The 20560-nt window shown below is 34.4% G+C and overlaps 1 protein-coding gene across 6 annotated transcripts in view; it reads left to right on the top strand.

The window, feature by feature from the left end:
- The window catches only part of LOC131683451 (monocarboxylate transporter 3-like), an 82082-nt gene that overhangs the window by 26996 nt on the left and 34526 nt on the right, over positions 1-20560 (top strand). For 2 of the 6 annotated variants that reach the window (XM_058965453.1, XM_058965452.1), the window contains exon 2: positions 13893-14153. The exons of 2 other annotated variants lie outside the window; for them this stretch is intronic. In XM_058965453.1, coding sequence (XP_058821436.1) covers positions 14121-14153 — 33 coding nt within the window. In that variant the 5' untranslated portion in view covers positions 13893-14120. Of the gene's footprint in view, positions 1-53; positions 280-13879; positions 14154-20560 lie in introns of those variants that run through there. 2 more of the 6 variants (XM_058965454.1, XM_058965455.1) reach the window with 2 other exon arrangements.

Raw genomic sequence — 20560 nt, 5'->3', positions numbered from 1 at the left:
ATTTGTGCATGCAATTATCGATTCCTGCCAGTCAGTGCACTGTCGATTGTCGGTTAATCACAAACGTTGGATACGAACAGCACATCGATTGGCAATTGTCGGATTGTTTGTTAGTGGAGGAAATTCAGGACCGTATATTTGAACACCTCGTTCTTTCAGTAGGCCAAGAAGGGAATTAAAAAGGAAATACGCTCCGGAATAAGAATAAAAGTGTACAACGACGATACTTCTTTGTGCTGTGAAAAGTGATTAAATACGTGGGGGAGTAAACCGATTCAAGTACGAGTGACTCAGTGGGCAGAAAAAATGTTAGGAAAAATTTGTTGAAATCAGTTTCATGTGAGATTCTTCGCATCCTTATGGCGTCTCCATTTGGCTGAAATGAGGAAGCAGCACAAACATATTAATTTTAGTTTGCTCTAATTATCTCGGCTGTCGATAAAGTGTTGTTGTTTGTATTATACTATCATTCTACACCCAGTTAGTCGTTTTGCATGTAGTGTACCCAAGCCGTCCAACAAACAAAACATTGAAATACGAAGCAGAAGCCATATACATACACATTACGGAGCGCGGGTTTAGCAATGGCTAGCTATAGTTAGACATCACTCCGTGTTTCCATGTGTTTCCTCACTGTCGTCATATCACAGTAACAAACACACACCGGCAATTGAAACAGCTGTTTAATTTCGTAGTCCAACCCTAGCGAGATCTTTGTCGAAGCAGACAAAACGTATAAGCAAATTTTGAATGAAGCTGTGACCAAGTGTTGGACTTCAATAGTTAGTCAGTCCTCACATCAGATTCCCGTGAGGTGGTACGATGTTGTTTTACAAATCGCCATTAATGCATATGTGCTTACCTGTCTTATCATGCGGCTGAGAGGCGAATAAAATTGCAATGAAAAGTATTATAAGGTCACCCAATAGGATGGTGGTAGTACCTGCAATTGGTGCAGTTCGGTACACAGACAATTAATCAGTAGGTATTCGCTGACAAGGTGGAAAAATGCAAATACCACCACTCTTCTCAGTTCGGATTACATTTGTATTGAAATAACACTGTGACGACCTAAGGTTGCAGTCTACATTTTAGCGTTGATTGAAGTGACGGCCGGCGCGTGGCGGGCATTGGAAAACGCAGGGTGCCTAATTGCGTTGATCGAAAAATTTCACCAGGCATAGGAACGAACTGTTTCATTCATGCTCAAAGCAGGACATGTTAATTGCGTTTCTGATTTGTTGAAAACTTTGTGCGGCATTATTTTACGCTTAATTTATCTTTTTTTGCACATGTTGTCAAGAACGAATTTACCGGTCGGGAAAAATGAAAATAGTCATATTCATGTAGAAATGTTTTGTTAACAATCTTGCTGTTATAATCAGGAATAACTGTTCAAAATTTCAGATTGATCGGTGAATTGAATTTTGCGATATCGTGGTCGCCACACGGGTACTTTTTCAAGATAATGGTTTCTAACCGTCGGTGCAAAGAGGCAAAGTATCAAATATTGTGCGTCGACTTTAAATATAAGAGGTAAACAAGCTATGAATACAGGCAGGGACGTAGAGAGAAAATGTCAGTGAGAGGGGTTCAATAGAAGCCTCCCCCACCGTTGATTATTTGTCCACCAAAACGTGTAAGCTCAGTATCCATTGGAAAAAAATTTCAACCATTTTTCATAATTATCGAGGGTATTTCACATAAATTGATTCGAGACTTCATGTCATATCTGGTTTCTTCTAGAATTTCGATATGTGTCAAATTCTGTCTGATAGATCACAGATTGGAAATAAAATAAATTAAAAAAAAAGACCAAAAACTGTATATTCAAATTAGGCAAATTAGGAATGGAGATAAAATATAGGAACAATAAAATGGAAAAGAAAAAATATAATATAGAAAAATTATATAGGGTAAACTGGGCCAATTCGGACCTAGTAAGGGTTCATGAGCTAAGGATCTGAAACGTGTCAATCGATTTGCAAATAATTAGTTTTTCCTGAAAACCTGGTCAATTGCTCACACTTTTTTCCAATGTGACTTGTTACGATCTTTTACCGTATTGTGTATAAACGGTTCTGAGCAAAATTACATCAAAGGTCCGATTTACCCCAACCCTTTTCTTATCCTGTTTTGTCATACGTCAGCTCTATTTGATATTTATTTAATTTCGAATTCAAAAATGAAAAGTTCTCTTTGATTTGTAAAACTTTACAGTAAATATGCAAAAATAAGTAGACCCAAATCACCTAAAAGAGGATATGAGCTATGACATGGAAATCTGTCAACCGATGTGCGGAAACCTACGTTTTTCTGAAAGCTCTACCTATTGCGCACACTTTCTCCTCAAACGGTTTTTCGCGATCTCGCATCAGATTGTATATATTGGACCATATTGAACAATACCCACACCAATTAAACAGTTGATAGTTTTACTCAAAGCAAGATATCGGATTAAAGATTTGGATCCAGCAGATGCAAAAACACGATACTGCGCTTTATTTAATTAATTGTTGATGCCAACACAAAACTTGTTATTTGGAATACACATATCACTCTTTCTTTCTTTCTTTCTTTATTTATAAATGAACGAAAATCATTAACAAGCCGCAATCGGCCCCAATAATGATATCTTAATCTAAACACTATTAAAAAAATTATAAACTTATAATTACAAATAAAAATCGCTTTTAAAAGACATTCACCCCTAGCGCACGCACACGAAAACTGAGTACAGCTAAATCTATGTGAGATATTAAAGGACTACGTGACAGTCATGAAAATGATATATGCGCTTTTCATAATCAACCCTAATGAACCTAGCTAAATTTTAGCGCATATAAAGATGTTTCTGTCGTTTTGTTCAAAGAAATAGAATTATTACGGAATTAAACGGAAGACATCTGTCTAAAGGGGTTGCATAACTTTTTATTTTTCAAAAAATCGAATTTATTTTTATTACTTTATCTGAAAGTGCAACTCCTTGACAATATTTACCCAAACTTTATAGAGATCCAAAAAATTGATTGAAAGTTACAGCGCTTCCAAGCGCGCTTCATCTACCAAGAGCAATGGTAACTTGAAATTTTAAACTCGATTATCTCAAAATGTCGTTTTTCCAAAAATTCAAATTCATTTTTTTTTTTCAATTGATCGTAATTAATTTTTCTCGGTCCTATGACGATTCATTTTTTATGCACAAATTTGTCTAGATGAGAATTTTTTAATAAAATTTTTAGAGCTTAACAGCGATTTTTTAGGAAAAACGTTCCTGATCAGGAAAAAAATATTTTTTGTTCAACTAATCGTCAAGGTTCGATGATTAGGCCAATACCAACGGAATTTCATGAGCTTTGGAATTTTTAGTTAATCTATTGGTTTTCAAACGTGAACGTGATCACCGCTAACCTCTTAAATAAAAAAGGGTTTCGGGGAAAACGCAATAACTCCGCCAATTATCATTATATTTTCATAAGCTTTCGCTTGTTTTTTTCACTGAAAAATTTACTACCAAAATACTATAAGTTTGATGTAAAAAAATCATTGGTTTATGCCTTAACGTAAATTAAAACTTTCTTGAAATTTTTCTCGCAAAAAGGTATGTAACCCCTTAAGAGTCATCATTGGAATTGTAAACGCACAGAAACTTCTCGGGTTCTTAGACAACCTAACAATATTGATTTTTTCGAGTTTTCGAAATTACGTGATAAAGCATCATCACAACAGGAAAACTTGGAAACAAAGAATTCTATTGTGAAAGTTATGCACAAGCTCAAAAAATGTGGTGGACTTATACTTATACGTTCGAAAAGCAGTTAGATAACGAACTTGAGATGAATTTGACATTGTAAACAATTCGGAATTGGATACTTCAATATAGTTCAAAGGGCAGAGTTCTATTTAATAATAATCTTTCGACTTACCATATGAATTTGATTAAAAATTTCATGGGCAACACACATCTGAAACGGGGAAATTTCGTCGAATAAAACTAAAATATTGCCTTTTTGTTCTGATTATGATGTCAGAGGTAAATAAAGAGGAGAGATTTTTCAGATTAATAATGTGGGAAACCAAGCTTGGTTCATCCCAAAATGGCGTGCGTCATAAGATACCCGAGCAAACGAAAAGCCCATAATTCCCCCAAGCTCACGGTTCAAATTAACACCCACTGTATGGTGTTTTGATAGTGTTTGGAATGGGTTCAACGCATGGAAACACCATCACCATGGTCCGAAAGATCCCATATACAAACCATACTTTGGTGTATTTATGGGGTTTTGAGAGCGTTTCATGGTGTTTTGTTGGATGTAAAATTTGACGCGGACCATATTCATGATATTTTGTGTGGGTTTTTGAACCCATGAGAATTTACTCGGGTAGCACAACAGCGACGGTATATGTAGATGGCGCACATTGGGACAAAATGATACTTTTGAAGAAGGAAGTCTAGTGCAATCTATGTACATTCTGGAAGTTTGAAATCATTAGTAAATCATCTTAACTCTTAAAACACTGGGAAGACTTTGTAGCATATTTTTAGTTAAATCTTTTGACACAGTGAAGCAATTTTCAATCTTAAAACGGTTATATTTAGGGGAATAGTTGCACTATCAAATAAACATAGAGAAATAGGAATACAACTGGCCAATCCGGAGAGATTGCCGGAAATGTATTCGTATTTTCTAAAGATTATTTATATGTTTATAAATGAAAACGAGTCAAAACTTCATTTTTTTTTCCTTTGAAATTATACAGGAATGCTTCAATTGTTTTAACTGACGTTCCCGCTACATTGCTGGATGTTAGGTTACCGGAAACTCCGGAGTCTGGTTCCGGCGTACTAATTCAGATTCGGAGGTCATTTCCATCATGCGACACATCAAATTACATCTCCTCGACGAAACAAGACTGACGGAAGAGCGTCATTTTAGAGACACATGGCCATTTCAACATTAGTTCCGGATCTCCGGTGTCCAATTCCGAAAGACCAGTTCCGATTTAGAGGCCATTTCTATCACGCGACACTTCAAATCACACTTTCTCGACAAGATAAGACTGACGGAAGACCAAAGAGACTATTTTGGACACACATGGCCATTTCAAGATCAGTTCCGGGACACCGGTGTCCGGTTCCGGAGGACCAGTTCAGAATTAGAGGCCATTCCTATCATGCGACACTTCAAATCATACTTTCTTGGTGGAATAAGGCTGACGGACGAGCAAAGAGGCCGTTTTGGACACACATGGTCATTTCAACATCAGTTCCGGAGCTCCGGTGTCCGGTTTCAAAGGACCAATTCCGATTTAGAGGTAATTTCCATCATGCGGCACATCAAATCACACTTCCTCGACGAAATAAGACTGATGGAAGAGCAAAGATGTTATTTTTGATAGATATGGCCATTTCAACATTCGTCCCGTTCTGATCTTGTCGAGAAAGAAGATCTGTCGCATGATAGGAATGGCCTTTAAATCTAAACGGAACCGGACACCGGAGTTCTGCAACTAATGTTGAAATAGTCATGTGTGTCCAAAGTTGCAAAAATATCTTTTCTGGAAAATGTGATTTGATGTGTCGCATGATGGCTCCAAATCTGAACTAGTCCTCCTGAACCGGAGATCTGAGTTTCCGGTAACCTATCATCCGGCGAGGTATGCGGTAATTACAATCATAAACATCAACATCAGATATGGATTTCTTTAGAAAATAAGAGGTGTACAGTACATTTCCGGCAATTTCTCTGGATGGGCCGCTTGTATCCCTATTTCTCCATATTTATCTGATAGTGCAACTATTCCCCTAAATATAACCGTTTTTCAACTGAAAATTGATTCACTGTATCAAAAAATATAACCAACATAGCAACAAAGTCGTCCCGATGCTTTAAGGGTTAAGTTGAATTGAGCTATAATCTCACCATTTTTATTATGATCAAGATATGTTGAAACATATCTAGATCAGTTCTAACTTTATACAGTAACTTCCTATAGTAAAATATGTTTCACAAAGTTGTTTGTTTTTACAGTTTTGATATATGCTCCGAGGACGTCTATAGTGTAAGATGTAAGTATGTTAGAGTATTTTTATATTCAAGTCTCCAGAAATATGGAATAGGAAAGTCTTTCGAAATGATTACACATAATACCGAAATTACTTGAACTATGAAGAATATCGTGCAAGGGAAAATTATTAGGAATTTCCAAATGCGTGATTACTATACCATAAACCAATAACCAGTTCACGAAGCACAAATGAATCCATGGATAATATTCCATAAAATTTTGTGAATTGGTTGAAGAGAAACCACCCACAAAATTGCATACTATAAAAATTATATCATGAAAGTGGATACCTAATTAAAGGTTTTGTAAAAAATTTCACGTGCATTCGGGAGTGGTGAATCCATCTTGTTTACTGTTTTGAGTTCCCTACCATTTTTCTTCTCCCTTGCCTTCCCAGCAGTGGAAACATTAGACTTTAATGGAATCTCCGAATATCATACAGAACGTGCTAATTGAGTCAATTTATCTGGTACCATATGAATCAGGACCAGGAAAGGTTATTGGAACGTTTTTGCTAGTAAGCGAATTCTGTTGAAACAAAAAGCAAGACAACCGCAATGGGATAGTATTGCCAAGGGTTTGCGTTTTTTTGAGGCAATACATATTTATAGAGGATATTTTACAAAAACAAAATGTATTGCAACATAAATGCATTTGAGAATGTATTTCACATTAGTTGAGGTACACATCGAGAGGCAGCGCCGTACGTCTAATACAAATAGCGAAGAACGGCATCCGTCAACTTACACCTACCGTCAATTAATCCCGGGCTTCCCTACAATTTCACCAAGATTTGGATAAATTTTTGAAAAAATGCCTCACATATTTGAGTTCATTATTTTTTAAAAATATTACCTGTTTACAGTTCCGGTTAGACCGACTGTCGCGGCTGTCAAATAGGTGTGTTCTGTGCAAAAAGTGCATCAAGTGCTGGCACACTTTAATTTGCATCAGCAGATGTGTTGATCCATGGTTGAATAAAAAGGTCAGGGTTAACCAGATGATCACTGTTAATAATACCTGCTAGTCGATGTGTTGCTTATTTTCAATATTATTGGAAAAATAAATCTTATCCCAGACAACATTCGCTGATTCGTCGCCTCGTAAACGACAGGGAATGACTTGCTATGGGTGTGTTGAGGAGAAGAGTGATTGATGAACTTGAGTAATACACTTTAATGAGCTGTATTGATAAAATTGTAACAAAATTTACGAGGCAAGCCGTTTTTTCGAAAATTTAAAATTTATTGTTGCTGAAAAGTGGGATGGTTCGAAATTGATTTTATATACCGACTAGTTGTGCTATTTATTATAATTTGTGGTCAAAAGTTGTCACTGATAAAAATGCAAAAAAAAAAATGAATATTGAATGTTCTCGCGTGTACATGAAAAGTGCTTTATCTTTTTTTTAATTGCCGAAATGCTTTCGTTAATGTTATTTGTGGTGATCCTCAATTGACGGTGATGGTAAGCTGAAAATGAAATTTAAATCGACGGTATCTATTACCTAGGTCTTGCACGGAAGGATTTGCAAAAAAAAACATAATGTTGAAAGTATCTTCTATATTCCAGCAACTACCACACGACCTTCAAATCAATGAAGCAGAAACTAGGAAAGCCTTCGCCGTACGCTTCGTCAGACGGGAAGCAAATAAAATTGTAGTAAAAATATACCATTATAAATGGAACTTAATTTTGGATGGTAGTAACATGTTATTTAAAAAAACCTTGGTATATCGGAGAAATTCTGTTACTGTCACTCATTAGGTGGTGCATACATATGCATCTACAAGTCAGTTACGGTCTCGGTTAATGGATTCCCCCAATTCTTCGTCCGATCATTGTTGCCAAATTATTTAGGGTAGACGAGCCCTTATTCATCTCATTAGTCAGGATGTCACACTATTTCGATTGTAACTCGCCTTACAGCGATTGGATTGCGCTTAAATAGGTATCAGCATGCCTGCTTCGTTCTTAAGAAGAAGTAACAGAAAAATCTGGTTTGGAAAATGTAAAACACTCGCGTTTGAGCGAAGTGAAAAGTCGAGTACAGCGCATCCTTATTCATCCTACAACTTGACCTAATGCGTTGAATAGAGAGAGCACTGCCGAGCAGACACTGCTCTAACTAATGTATTCAAATGGATGGGATGAATACAGGAGCTAAGATGAATTAGGGCACAGTAACCCTACATTACACATTTTCTGTATGAAAAACTGATAGTTTTCTAACAAAACAGGTCTTTCTATCAATGTTACTGCAAGTTCAATGTTACCTCTCGGAAACGCTGAATACTCCATTCCGGTTTCGTATAGCACACAACGAAGATCACGACAATATCACTTTCACTGCTTTCGCGGAGTCTTGTTAAAAATGCAAACGACATAACGTCAAGTTTTGTCACATATACACATAAGAAGAATTTCGCGTCAAATCGTATTCAGAGTTGGCAGCACCCTCTCAGATTCTAATGAAACTTTCTGTACATAAAGACTTTGTCACAAAAAGCCACTTTGCATATTTTGTTTTTTCCAAAAATGATCTAGACTGTCTTTTGAAAAGGGCCAAACTTTTTTACCATTTTTTTCAAATGGCTATAGTTCAAAAATGACATCCTACAAAAATGTTGTAGGAGTGGTTTTCACAAAATTAGTCAAATTTTCGAATAAAAATATTGAAAAAATTCTTCATTATTTAAAAATTTAAAGTCGATTTACAAAAAAACTATTTTTGATTTGGATGAAATTTTGTTTCAAAATAGATAATTATGTTCCCTACCTACTGTCAAAAATTCAAGTAGGGCATTTTTAAGGAAAAAAAGTTATTTGAAAAAAACTTTTCCTTGTCCAAACTATTTTTTTTTCTTCAGTGTATTTTTATCGAAAACTAAACCAATGAAAGTCATGATCATCTCAGAATGCAATAAAACTCAGTTTGTGAGAAGATATTGTCTAATTTAGCAACTAAGCATATTTTTATTAAAGGGTTCACTACTTGTTTATTTTTCATGAAATCGATTTTTTTTATTACTTTATCTGAAAGTACAACTCCTTGAGAATGTTTTCCCAAATTTTTATAAAAATCCGAGGAATACATCGAAAGTTACAGCGCTTCCAAGCGCACTTCATCTACCAAGAGCAGCGGTAATTTGAAATTTTAAACTCGATTATCTCGAATTGACGATTGCCGAAAAACTACTCGATAAATTTTCCTAATTTTTTTCAATAGATCGTAATTAATTTTTCTCGCACTTTACCGATTTCTTTTTTATTCATTATTTGTTGTTTCATTGATAAGATTTTTTTAATACAATTTTTAGAGCTTAACCCTTTCATGCCCAACTTTTTTCTAGTCCTTGTAGGGTTTCAAAACTATTTTTTCTTGAAAACAGTGAGATCAAGAAACACGAAAAGTCTATTTTCATAAAGATAGGTGCTTCCCTTGCAGTGCTAGAAGCTGTTCAATTTTTAACTTCAAATGCTCAATACAATTCTCCAAGAATATTTAAATTAGTCCAATTACATGGAAAACGTAGCCAACGATAGTCTAAATTGATAAGTTTTATCAGTTTTCAATAATATTGCGTCATAACGAAGATATTATGAAAAAATCATTTTCCGTTGTAAACGTAAATTGTCCCTGGCAGCACCGCTCCATCGGAGTCCAATTAGTCTAATTGCAATAACTTCAGTTCTAGAGCTGATCCTTGTAACTGTTATTACTCAATAGGCAATAGTCACATTCATTAGTCTTTTGTGTTTTTGTGAGCAAATCTTGCCTCAATCAAAAGTTATAGCTATTTAAAAACGTTGTTGTCCACAAACAACATGGGCATGAATGGGTTAAAACAGCGATTTTTTATACTAAAAACATTCTCGAATGCAGGAAAAAATTATTATTTATTCAACTAATCGTTAAGGTACGAGGAATACTAATATACTAATGGAATTTTCGGAGTTTTGGGATTTTAGATGATCTATTGGTCTCCAATCGTGATCACCGCAAATCTCTTAAATAAAAAAGGGTTTCGGGGAAAAAGCCATAACTACGCTAATTATCAATCTATTTTTACAAACTTATGCTTGTATATTTTACTGAAAAATGTACTACCAAAATATTATAAGTTTGGTGTAATGAAATCATTGCTTTATTCCTTTACGTAAATTCAAACTTTCATGACATTTTTATCACTAAAAGGTATGTAACCCCTCAATCAAGAATCCCATTGAAAAGAGTTTATGTCATTAAACAAATGTTCCATTATTACTTTTTTATTTTTTGCTTAGTGCATAGGAAGAATCATAGAAAGAAATAACCACCACAACATTATGTATTGAATTTTACATAATTATTTATTTATTTTTATATGTTACATTTGCCTTAAAACTATCTTCATGCATGTTATTTTGTATTATTTCTATACAAGGAAAATATTGTTGGTTCTCCTTCTGAATTAGAACACCTCTACTTTGCCCCCAGGAATAGGCACAAAACTGTGGAATTTTTGAGTTCCAGATATGATTTTGGCGTTATTAAACAGATCTTAGAGTTTTTCTGACATTTTGTTTTACTGTTCAGTGAATATGTAGCAGAAAATTAATTTTGTGATATTTTTATCAGTTTGTTCAACTGCCCAGTTATATAACTATCAGGGACTTGTTATGGTATTTCCATAGTCGCGATAAAGACTGGTTCTTTTTGTTATTCGCTTGAGAGTTCCACCAATAGCATCACAGGGTCCTTTTACATGGAATGCTGCAACAAAATGCCATTCTGCGCTTAACTAATACTTTGACTGGAATCTACACAAGCTTGCAAAGTTTTTCTTATTTTTTTATTATGCTGCTGCTCCATCAGACATAAAATAAATTTTAGAAAAGTTTGTCTATTTTTTCATAAAGTTTATCAGTTTTAAGAGGAACAAATGAACTGCAGTATTCCAATCTTTCAGTCTTCTTGTCTTCCAGTCTTCTTGTCTTCCAGTCTTCTTGTGTTCCAATCTTCCAGTTTTACAGTCTTTCAGACTTCCAGTCTTCCAGTCTTCCAGTCTTTTAGTCTTCCAATCTTCCAATCTTCCAGTCTTCCGATCTTCCAACCTTCCACTCTTCCAGTCTTCATTCATTTTTGTTATGAATATATACCAAATTCGTTACTGATACTTTTTGCATGTATCCGACAACTAGCAGCCGGGAAAATGGTTTCTGAGATGATTATGACTTTCATTGGTTTAGTTTTCGATAAAAATACACTGAAAAAAATCAGTTTGGACAAGGAAAAGTTTTTTTCAAAGGTTAGTGATAAAAATGTCAAGAAAGTTTGAATTTACGTAAAGGAATAAAGCATTCATTACATCAAACTTATAATATTTTGGTAGCACATTTTTCAGTAAAATATACAAGCTTAAGTTTATAAAAATAAATTGATAATTAGCGTAGTTATGGCTTTTTCCCCGAAACCCCTTTTTATTTAAGAAATTTGCGGTGATCACGATTGGAGACCAATAGATCATCTAAAATCCCAAAACTCAAAAAAATTCCATTAGTATATTAGAGGAATACCTTAACGATTAATTGAATAAATAATATTTTTTTCCTGCATTCGAGAACGTTTTTAGTAAAAAATCGCTGTTTGAAGCTCTAAAAATTGTATTAAAAAAGAAATCGGTAAAGTGCGAGAAAAATTAATTACGATCTATTGAAAAAAATTAGGAAAATTTATTGAGTGGTTTTCGGCAATCGTTAACCATTTTTAGTTAAACGATATATTCGAGATAATCGAGTTTAAAATTTCAAATTACCACTGCTCTTGGTAGACGAAGCGCGCTTGGAAGCGCTGTATCTTTCGATCTATTCCTCGGATTTTTATAAAAAATTGGGAAAACATTCTCAAGGAGTTGTACTTTCAGATAAAGTAATAAAAAAATTTCGATTTCATGAAAAATAAACAAGTAGTTAACCCCTTAATAAAAAATTGTGCTTAGTTGCTAAATTTGACAATATCTTCTCACAAACTGAGTTTTATTGCATTCTGAGATGATTTTGACCTTCATTGGTTTAGTTTTTGATAAAAATACACTAAAGAAAAAAAATCAGTTTGGACAAGGAAAAGTTTTTTTCAAATAACTTTTTTTCCTTAAAAGTGTCCAACTTGAATTTTTGACGGTAGGTAGGGAACATAATTATCTATTTTGCAACAAAATTTCATCCAAATCAAAAATAGTTTTTTTGTAAATCGACTTTAAATTTTTAAAATCGATTTTTTTCAGTGTAGAAGTCAATGAACAATTTTTTCAATATTTTTATTCAAAAATATGACTACTTTTGTGAAAATCACTCCTACAACATTTTTTGGTACGATTTGTCATTTTTAGACTCTATCCATTTGAAAAAAAAAATTGGTTAAAAAAGTTTGGCCCTTTTCAAAAGACAGTCCAGATCATTTTTGGAAAAACAAAATATGCAAAGTGGCTTTTTGTGACACAGTCTACATGTACAGAAAGTTTCATTAGAATCTGAGAGGGTGCTGCCAACATTTGTTCGAGTTGGCGCGAAATTCGTCATAAGCATTGATACGAAATAATTTATATCAACTTTTTCGACAACAAATAATGGTTCGCAAGATTTTCTAAATTTTATGAGTCTCGGGGCATCTTATTTAGACAGTTCTTTGGTGCTGAATTTCTACGCACAGAATTTCAGATCTTATCAGAATAACTATTCAGTTTCATGCTATTTCTGCCTTGTCGCAATCGTTTTTCTTGAATTGCATTATTCGTGATTTAAAATGCCGGAAGATACTCCTTCGCCATATCGCAATAAGAATAACCGTATAGTGGGTGTATTGTGAACACTAAATGCATCTCGAAGTGCATATGCGTAGTGAAACCAGTCGCCTTCATTACTGCCACGTGATGATTATTCATCATTCCAAATGACACGTTATGGAAGGAGATATGTTCAAACTCTGTTGTCATCTGTCCCTTATTTATTGTTAGGCGATTGATGCATATAGATGTAACTAGCGAAAAATATTATCATGATTATTATTTGGTCTTACTCGTTACTCTGAAGAAAAAGTTCATGCAGATTTAAGCGACTGGGTTTGGCTACCCGATAAGGAATCCGACTTTGTTCCCTTCGTCATCAAGTACAACGAAATTGATGGCTCGGAGGCAAAGTCGGGGTCAATTTGTTCAACAGTATTATGAAAACGAAAATATTTAATGTACTTCGCGATTAATCTTTTTTCCGATAGTGATTACCAAATTCTTTTTGACGACTCTCGCAGCAGTAAAAGATTGCTATTCCAAGCAAATACTATTTACATTTTTACTTGTATACTTGCGGCCTCAGTTCTACGTCACGTGTTTAATCATTGACAGTGATTATAAAACGACTGAGTTTGCCCATCGAATCGCATTAGCACAATTTCTGCCGTAGTAAATGTAGCGTATTGATTGTATTTATTATCAATAGAGTACAGTGCGCCGTCAGTCAGGCTAGACACATGGTTGTGATGAATAACTAACTATGCATAGTAATATGATGCTCTACATACATTCTGATTCGACAGAGTTCATTTAGAAGCCGATAGGTCTAATCATCAAAACGCCCGGGGATGATTAAACAGAATGCGATAGATATGTTCCCTTCAGTTTGTTTGCTTGGTACACTGACTATGTATAAGAATTGCATGCAGAAATTGCACTGACTCTATGTAGGTACTGAGTGATAGGAACACCACGAACCGATGGACAACGAGATCTGGGCAATAGAGTTACGATAGAATGCCATGCTACATTGTGCCAAACTGTTCATTCTAGCGTCAACCAGACTACGGTTCTGAGGTTAGTGCCGGAAGCAGGCCGAAACTGTGAAAAGAAAAAAAAAACAACTTGTTACACTGCAAAGCAATGAGTGCCCTAATGAAACATTGAAGGGAGTGTTTTAGTCTTGTGTGATATTAAGATTAACGCGACAGTAGTTTAATTGTTACAAGTGTTGTCGTGACAAGCTAGCGTTTAAGAGACAAGTTGTCCCATACAGGAAAGATGTCGAGCAAAAAAGTGCGGAAAGTTGTAAGGGTAAGCTATATTATATATCTGAATAAACACCGTATAATTTGATAGTATGGGGTGCTTGCTGGTAGTAACACATAGACAAGTTCGCGACGAGAATCTCTGGTGGGGGTGAAGGACGTAGGTGCATACCAAAGCTTTTTTAACGAGTCCTGGTTTATTTGAAGCGTATTATTGAGTGATAGTACTAAAATTTTACATGCGCTGCAAAATTAGAATAAACTTGTGTTGTGATGAATGTTTCTGCACTCATCGAAGTAGAAGCTATTAGATTGAGTAGAATTGTTGTTGTTGATTATTAAAGCAAGAAACTAAATAAATTTGATCTTCATGACATCAACTCAACATCAACTCATCTCTGGATGAAATGTCCTATTTCTAATATTGATACAAAATTCCTATCGGGCGAATTATGGATCTTTTTGAGAAAACTGACATATTCCTACATTATTTTTTTATTGTGATGAAAATAACAATTATCCGACTGGTACAAATTTCTGCATCATTGTAAAATTGGCAATAACACTTTTATTGCAATATTTCACAAAATAGGGTAGACGAGCTGGAATTTATCTCAGCCTCTCCATGTATCCCATTTTCTGTTGACTAAAGCAAAAAGGGTATACAGTTGCTCCATTTCACAAAACCAATCACTTATGTAGCAAAATGAATTCCTTAGAGTTTAATTTTGTATCACAGTGATTAAACCTTGTAATAATTCGTAAAAGCTCTCACAATATTACTAAAATTAACGATGAGACGAATTTCTTCATCGCTACTAGCTCCATCATCTAAGCATACATGCAGCAATTTTCATATAATCATACCATAACTCTCATTTATGTTCTCGCACTATGTTATGTTCACTTAATTTCGAATAAAACAGTTTTTTCAAAATTTCAAAACACTTTATTTAGAATTAGAAAATTATGAGATGATATTTTTTTCAAAACTTTTTTTGCTTTTTTCCTCAAATTCATCTCAAAATATTGTTTGAATACTTTATACCAACGCACATGGTGATATAAGATTGATTCACTACAAGTGTTCTTAGAGGTAAAATGATACAGGGTGCGCCAGCTAGATGTATCCTTTTTCAACATTGAACAACCCCGTCATTTTCCAGCCGATTTTCACCAGTAAAGAAGTTTTTTTATGATAGTTTATGCCATTTAATATAAACCAGGTTTAGAATACAACGTCGATTAAATGACCACCCCCATTTGATACACAAAAAGCAGCTTTTGCGGGCATTTTGTGTGACATTGGACAGCATTTCGGGCTTAATCGCATCAATTTCAGCGCGTATATTAGCTTTGAGTTTGTCAAGGTTCTTAGGTTTGCTAGAATAAACTTTATTTTTCAAGTAACCCCACAGAAAAAAGTCTGGTACCGTTAAATCCGAAAAACGAGGAGGCCATTCCAAATCACAGTTTTTTGACACACCGCGTCCTGGGAATTTTCTCTGCAAAAACTTGATTGGAGTGGCTGCGGTGTGGCAAATAAGTGTGCAAATGTGTCGAATAGGAATCTGGGGAGTTGTTCCTGGCCCGTACTCAAAGAAATTCTTCACCAAATTATGGATCGTCTTGTTTGTAGGCGCCGAATGCCTGCCATATTTTTTACGATAAGCACGCACAGTTTTCACCAGAGTTAAAAATATTCAAATTCATTGAATGAAAATTGATCATATTCAGCCGTTTTCATTTTCAATATTCAGTGACGTAGCTGAAAACGTCAAACGAACAAACCGCCCATTCATCCCTGCAGATTTTCATTCGTCTCTGATTATTACACGAAGCGACCGTGCAGCAACGAAACAAACGCATCAAAGTAGGCCCTGGCACAATGCAAGCGATGATGATTGTTGTTTCATATCCTTTACCGGAATTTGAAAAAAAATTCCTAGATAATTAGTGAAATGAATATATTGTACGATATTCAACTGAATGAATAAGGATGGATATTTGAATGAATATTTTGTTCTATTCACCGCGAGTCGCGTCAGGTTCGTTTTCAGCCGTCAAAAAAGAGCTTCGCTTATTTTTAACTCTGGTTTTCACTATTTAACGATCGTTCTCAATGTAAAGCGCTACGATTTCAGCGCGTTTCTTTGGTGTAAGTCGACTCATAGCTAAAATGGCACTAAATGACGTTTCAGAATTGTGTGTATCTCTCAAAATTGGCTGGAACTTGATGGAGCTGTTCAATGTTGAAATAGAATACATCCAGATGGTGTACCCTGTATTTTGTTACTGTTATCTTATGACAGGCGCCATTTAGCATATTTTTAAAGTTTAAGATTGAATATTACAAATAATAGAAAAAATCAAAACTGTTTGTGCGAGTTAGTGGAGTGTCGTAATTAACCACCTTAAAACAGATGTCTTCTGTTTATTTCCACTATAATAATAATGAAATGTAGTTGCAAATCACCATCAAACAACAGATACTAGTATTTCGACTACGACGTATAATAGTCTTCGTCAGTGTCCAAAAAAATACGACAAATTTTACACTATTGGTCGCTTTCCCATTATGTGCTGTATAGTTAGTATAATTCTACATGATTTTTTTTATCTGTGTAGAAAGCACATTATAATGGTCAAAAACAATTAAACGCGAGGCGCTCAGATTTGTTTCAAGCTTTTCAAATATTAAGGATAAAAACAAGCATCGATCAATAATGCTTTTCATATTGGTTTTTGTCAACTACTTCTCAAATCAATTAGTTCCGATTCAAGAATTTAAAATCAAAATATTTTTCTACTATATACAAAACTCGTATTTCTTCTATTATAAATTACTTACAACTTTAAGAAGGGTTTCCATTTTAATTTCACTATACAGGGCCCGGCCCTGTAACTAATTGAAATGACCATAAATTCGGCTTGGAATTTTCTATTTACTTTAAAGTGCAGAATGTGTGAAGAAAATCATCAAAACTTTAGAAACAAATCACTTTTGCTTGATATGACTTTTATCTTGACTATGGAATTCCTTCTGCGTCTGAAGGCTTGTGTATTTTTTACTTCGGATCTTGCTCTTCAAAATGTCCCAGAGAGAATAATTCATTGGATAAAATTCGGGTTTTAGCCATTCTTGGTTCACTCTTGTTGTCTTGTTGAAATGTCCATGGTCTGTGACCGAAATGTTTGTCTGTCCACGGCTTCAAAACAGCCAAACATTTTCCCGATACATATTACGCATTTACTTTGACGCCAGACTCGATGAAAACAATTCTGCCCCTGGTGGCTACCCGATGTCTAAAATTTTCATGTGAACGGTGGGTCAAGTAAATCATTTTGAGAGTTTACGAATAGCTCAATTTGAAAAAAAAAATCCTCAGAAAACACGATATTCGGAATTTGACCGCTTTCGGCCAAGCAATCTTTCGCTCTCTCAACTCTTCTTTGTTGCTGCTTCGGTGTGAGGTCATGGGCCTTTTGGAACAGCGGTCGGATATTTTTAGTTCATTAGCCATTTGATTGGCCCTTCGAGTGCCGGACCCTGTACTATCAGTTGGACCTATACGAATACCGTGTCATATGTAATACAATACAAGTGTAAATTTAAAAGTACTATCAAATGTTTGTTTGGTGGAATACATGTTTTCAAAGTTAGTAACCTACACCAGCAGCGCAAAATTGCTAAACTAGCACTCACTTTTTGAACCTTATTGTGGTGCATCCAAATTTTTAAAAAAATAGATTTTCACCCTATTCCTTATTCGAATAAGATGACGAAAAATATTTATGTGTTATTAATAGTCATATCACCTAAGAGTATTATCGCGAAGTATCACAGCTTAACTCCAAATATTTTCGGAGATACTCAAGTAACTATTGAGGTTTTATGGAAGTTTTATAGTTACTCATAAAACTCAGATTGCACTTGTAGCATGCTATAAAACTTTAATTGTTACTTGGGTAATTATAGTAGAACCGGTTTACACAAATCAAGTTTTCTCCAGAGACGTTCCACAAAAAAAAAATCGTCGCTGAGTCGTTTGTTGATATTTTTGCATGAAAAAATTACAGCATGTTATTGAAATGATACACTATAATGTACAAAAGTTTTGATCAATTCGCTTCACACAAAGTTCTAAAAATATTCGCATAAAAAGTGTTTTTTTTCACTCTGAAACCCTTACCCCCTTAAGAATAGGGTATTTTTGGGGACAAAACTCCAACTTCCCGTGTTTTTTGAGAAATCAAGATACATTGTAATGCTTCGAATGTTTTCTTTAAAAGAAGTATAAACTGTAATTTTCCAAGTGCTATTTGCTAAGTTATTGTCTTTAATATATTTTTCCTATTGTTTTTCCATATTATCAATGATGCTTGGAATGTTTGAAAATTTGAGTTTACTTTGAGCTTTGTCACAACTACATGGTGCCACAAAATTTAAAAAAAATTAATGTACTTTTAAGGTGATCTGTTAAAGGTTGTAGATATCGTCAAATACAACACAAAACCAGGTTTGATCAATTTAATATACCATCAAAATATTGATTCATAGCAAAAAAACATTTTTCAGGATTTTCAGCACGAAAACATTTTCTACGCGGTCATTTTTCAACAAATTTTTAATTTTCTAAGTGTTTTGGAAAAAAGAAAAAATTAACTTTTCAACGATATGGTTTTGATTGTCACAACAACATGGTGCCACAAAATTTAAAAAAAATTAATGTACTTTTAAGGTGATCTGTTAAAGGTTGTAGATATCGTCAAATTCAACACAAAACCAGGTTTGATCAATTTAATATACCCTCAAAATATTGATTTATAGCAAAAAAAAAACATTTTTCAGGATTTTCAGCACGAAAACATTTTCTACGCGGTCATTTTTCAACAAATTTTCTAAGTGTTTTGGAAAGAAGAAAAAATTAACTTTTCAACGATATGCTATGTTTTGTACTTTTGTTAAAAGTATTATGCGGTTTTGGGACAACAATATGAAAGTAACCATTATTTTGCGATTTTTTCATCGAATATATGAAAATTGCATAAACATTTTTATTTTAAAAGCGTCCTTGATTTAAAAGAATACGGTTGGAAAAATGGCAGAGCTATTAATTTTTTTCCAAATTAGAAACTTGCTTGCATGAACTTTTAAGAGGACAGTCTCATATAAAAATTTCAAATAATTTTTGGCTCGATTACGTATATATTCAAATATACGTGTGTGAACTTTGAGCTTGAAATTGGAAAAAAACGGAAGATATAATTATAGCATCTTATAGTGCGAGACAATACCTCACAATCCCCTTAACAGTTCATGCGGGAAAGTTCCTAATTTGGGAAAAATAATAACTGCCATTTTGCAACCGATTTTTATGATAAATAGGTCGTTGGATGCGAAATTGAATGCTCTCTCTAAAACAAAACGCTTCTTCTGAAGAATGCTGAGTAATTTTCATAAGTTTCTTGGAAAGATCTCCAAATTATGGTCGCTTTCAAATTGTTGATCCAAAACCTGTTTTTGTTGTTGTTTTGGGCTAACTTTAAGGGGTTACGGTTTGTAGAGTAGCAGGTAGTGGCAACTAAATTTATTTATTTGTGGTTCAGCAAGAAATGTCCTATTGATACATATATAAATCATGGGGCAGTCTAAAGAGATCCTTGGAATAATGTGGGGTTAAATAGACTAGCGTTTCAATAAATTATTTGTATTATGAAGCATGAAAAGAAACCATTATGCGAAATTAATAAACATTTGAATTATTATAATCCATTCCATATATTCCAATATTCAAAGTTAATTTTTTCGTTACTATCATACTCATAAGTCATCAGTGTCCTCCCAATCATCTTCCTCGTCATTGGATGAGCAAAGTATTTGATTGCTTAGAATACTCGGTTGTACTAATAGTTCTAGTTTTTCTAGAAATCTTTCGGATTAATGAAATTAGGAGATCTGAAGATACCATTAGTCTGTTGAAAACAGCCTGATTCGTGGCTAAGCCGTTGAGTACAAAAAGCTTAGATATGTTAATAAAATATCAAATATACCTGCAGTTTCCTGGAGAATTTATTTTATGGAAGTTAATTGTCCCATACAAAATCCCATGTAAACTTTAAACAGTGGGCGCAAAAATATAGTTTAAGGGATCGAGCTAAGAATTTACACAGTTGTTCTAGGATCCAAATAGTAGCTCAAAAGTTGCTCGGAGCAGGAACCTAACCTTATTGCACTCACTGAGACTTTTTAAGTACACATCATTAAATCAAAAACAAAGCCTTGGTATATCCCTTGTAATTTCGGCCGATTTTATAGTTGATTCTTAGTGTACGAGACAATAGCAGGATTTATGAAACGATCATATTGACACTAAGAAATCTTCATGGTCGGCTCTAGGCTTAAGTTCTAAGCCTCTGTACCACCTGGTCGGTGATCTTGAAAACGAATGA

This window comes from Topomyia yanbarensis, chromosome 2, assembly GCF_030247195.1.
Source record: "Topomyia yanbarensis strain Yona2022 chromosome 2, ASM3024719v1, whole genome shotgun sequence".
In the NCBI taxonomy this organism is placed as follows: Eukaryota; Metazoa; Arthropoda; class Insecta; order Diptera; family Culicidae; genus Topomyia; species Topomyia yanbarensis.
The sequence above is the reverse complement of the archived record's forward strand: the minus strand, read 5'-3'. Positions and strand labels throughout refer to the sequence as shown.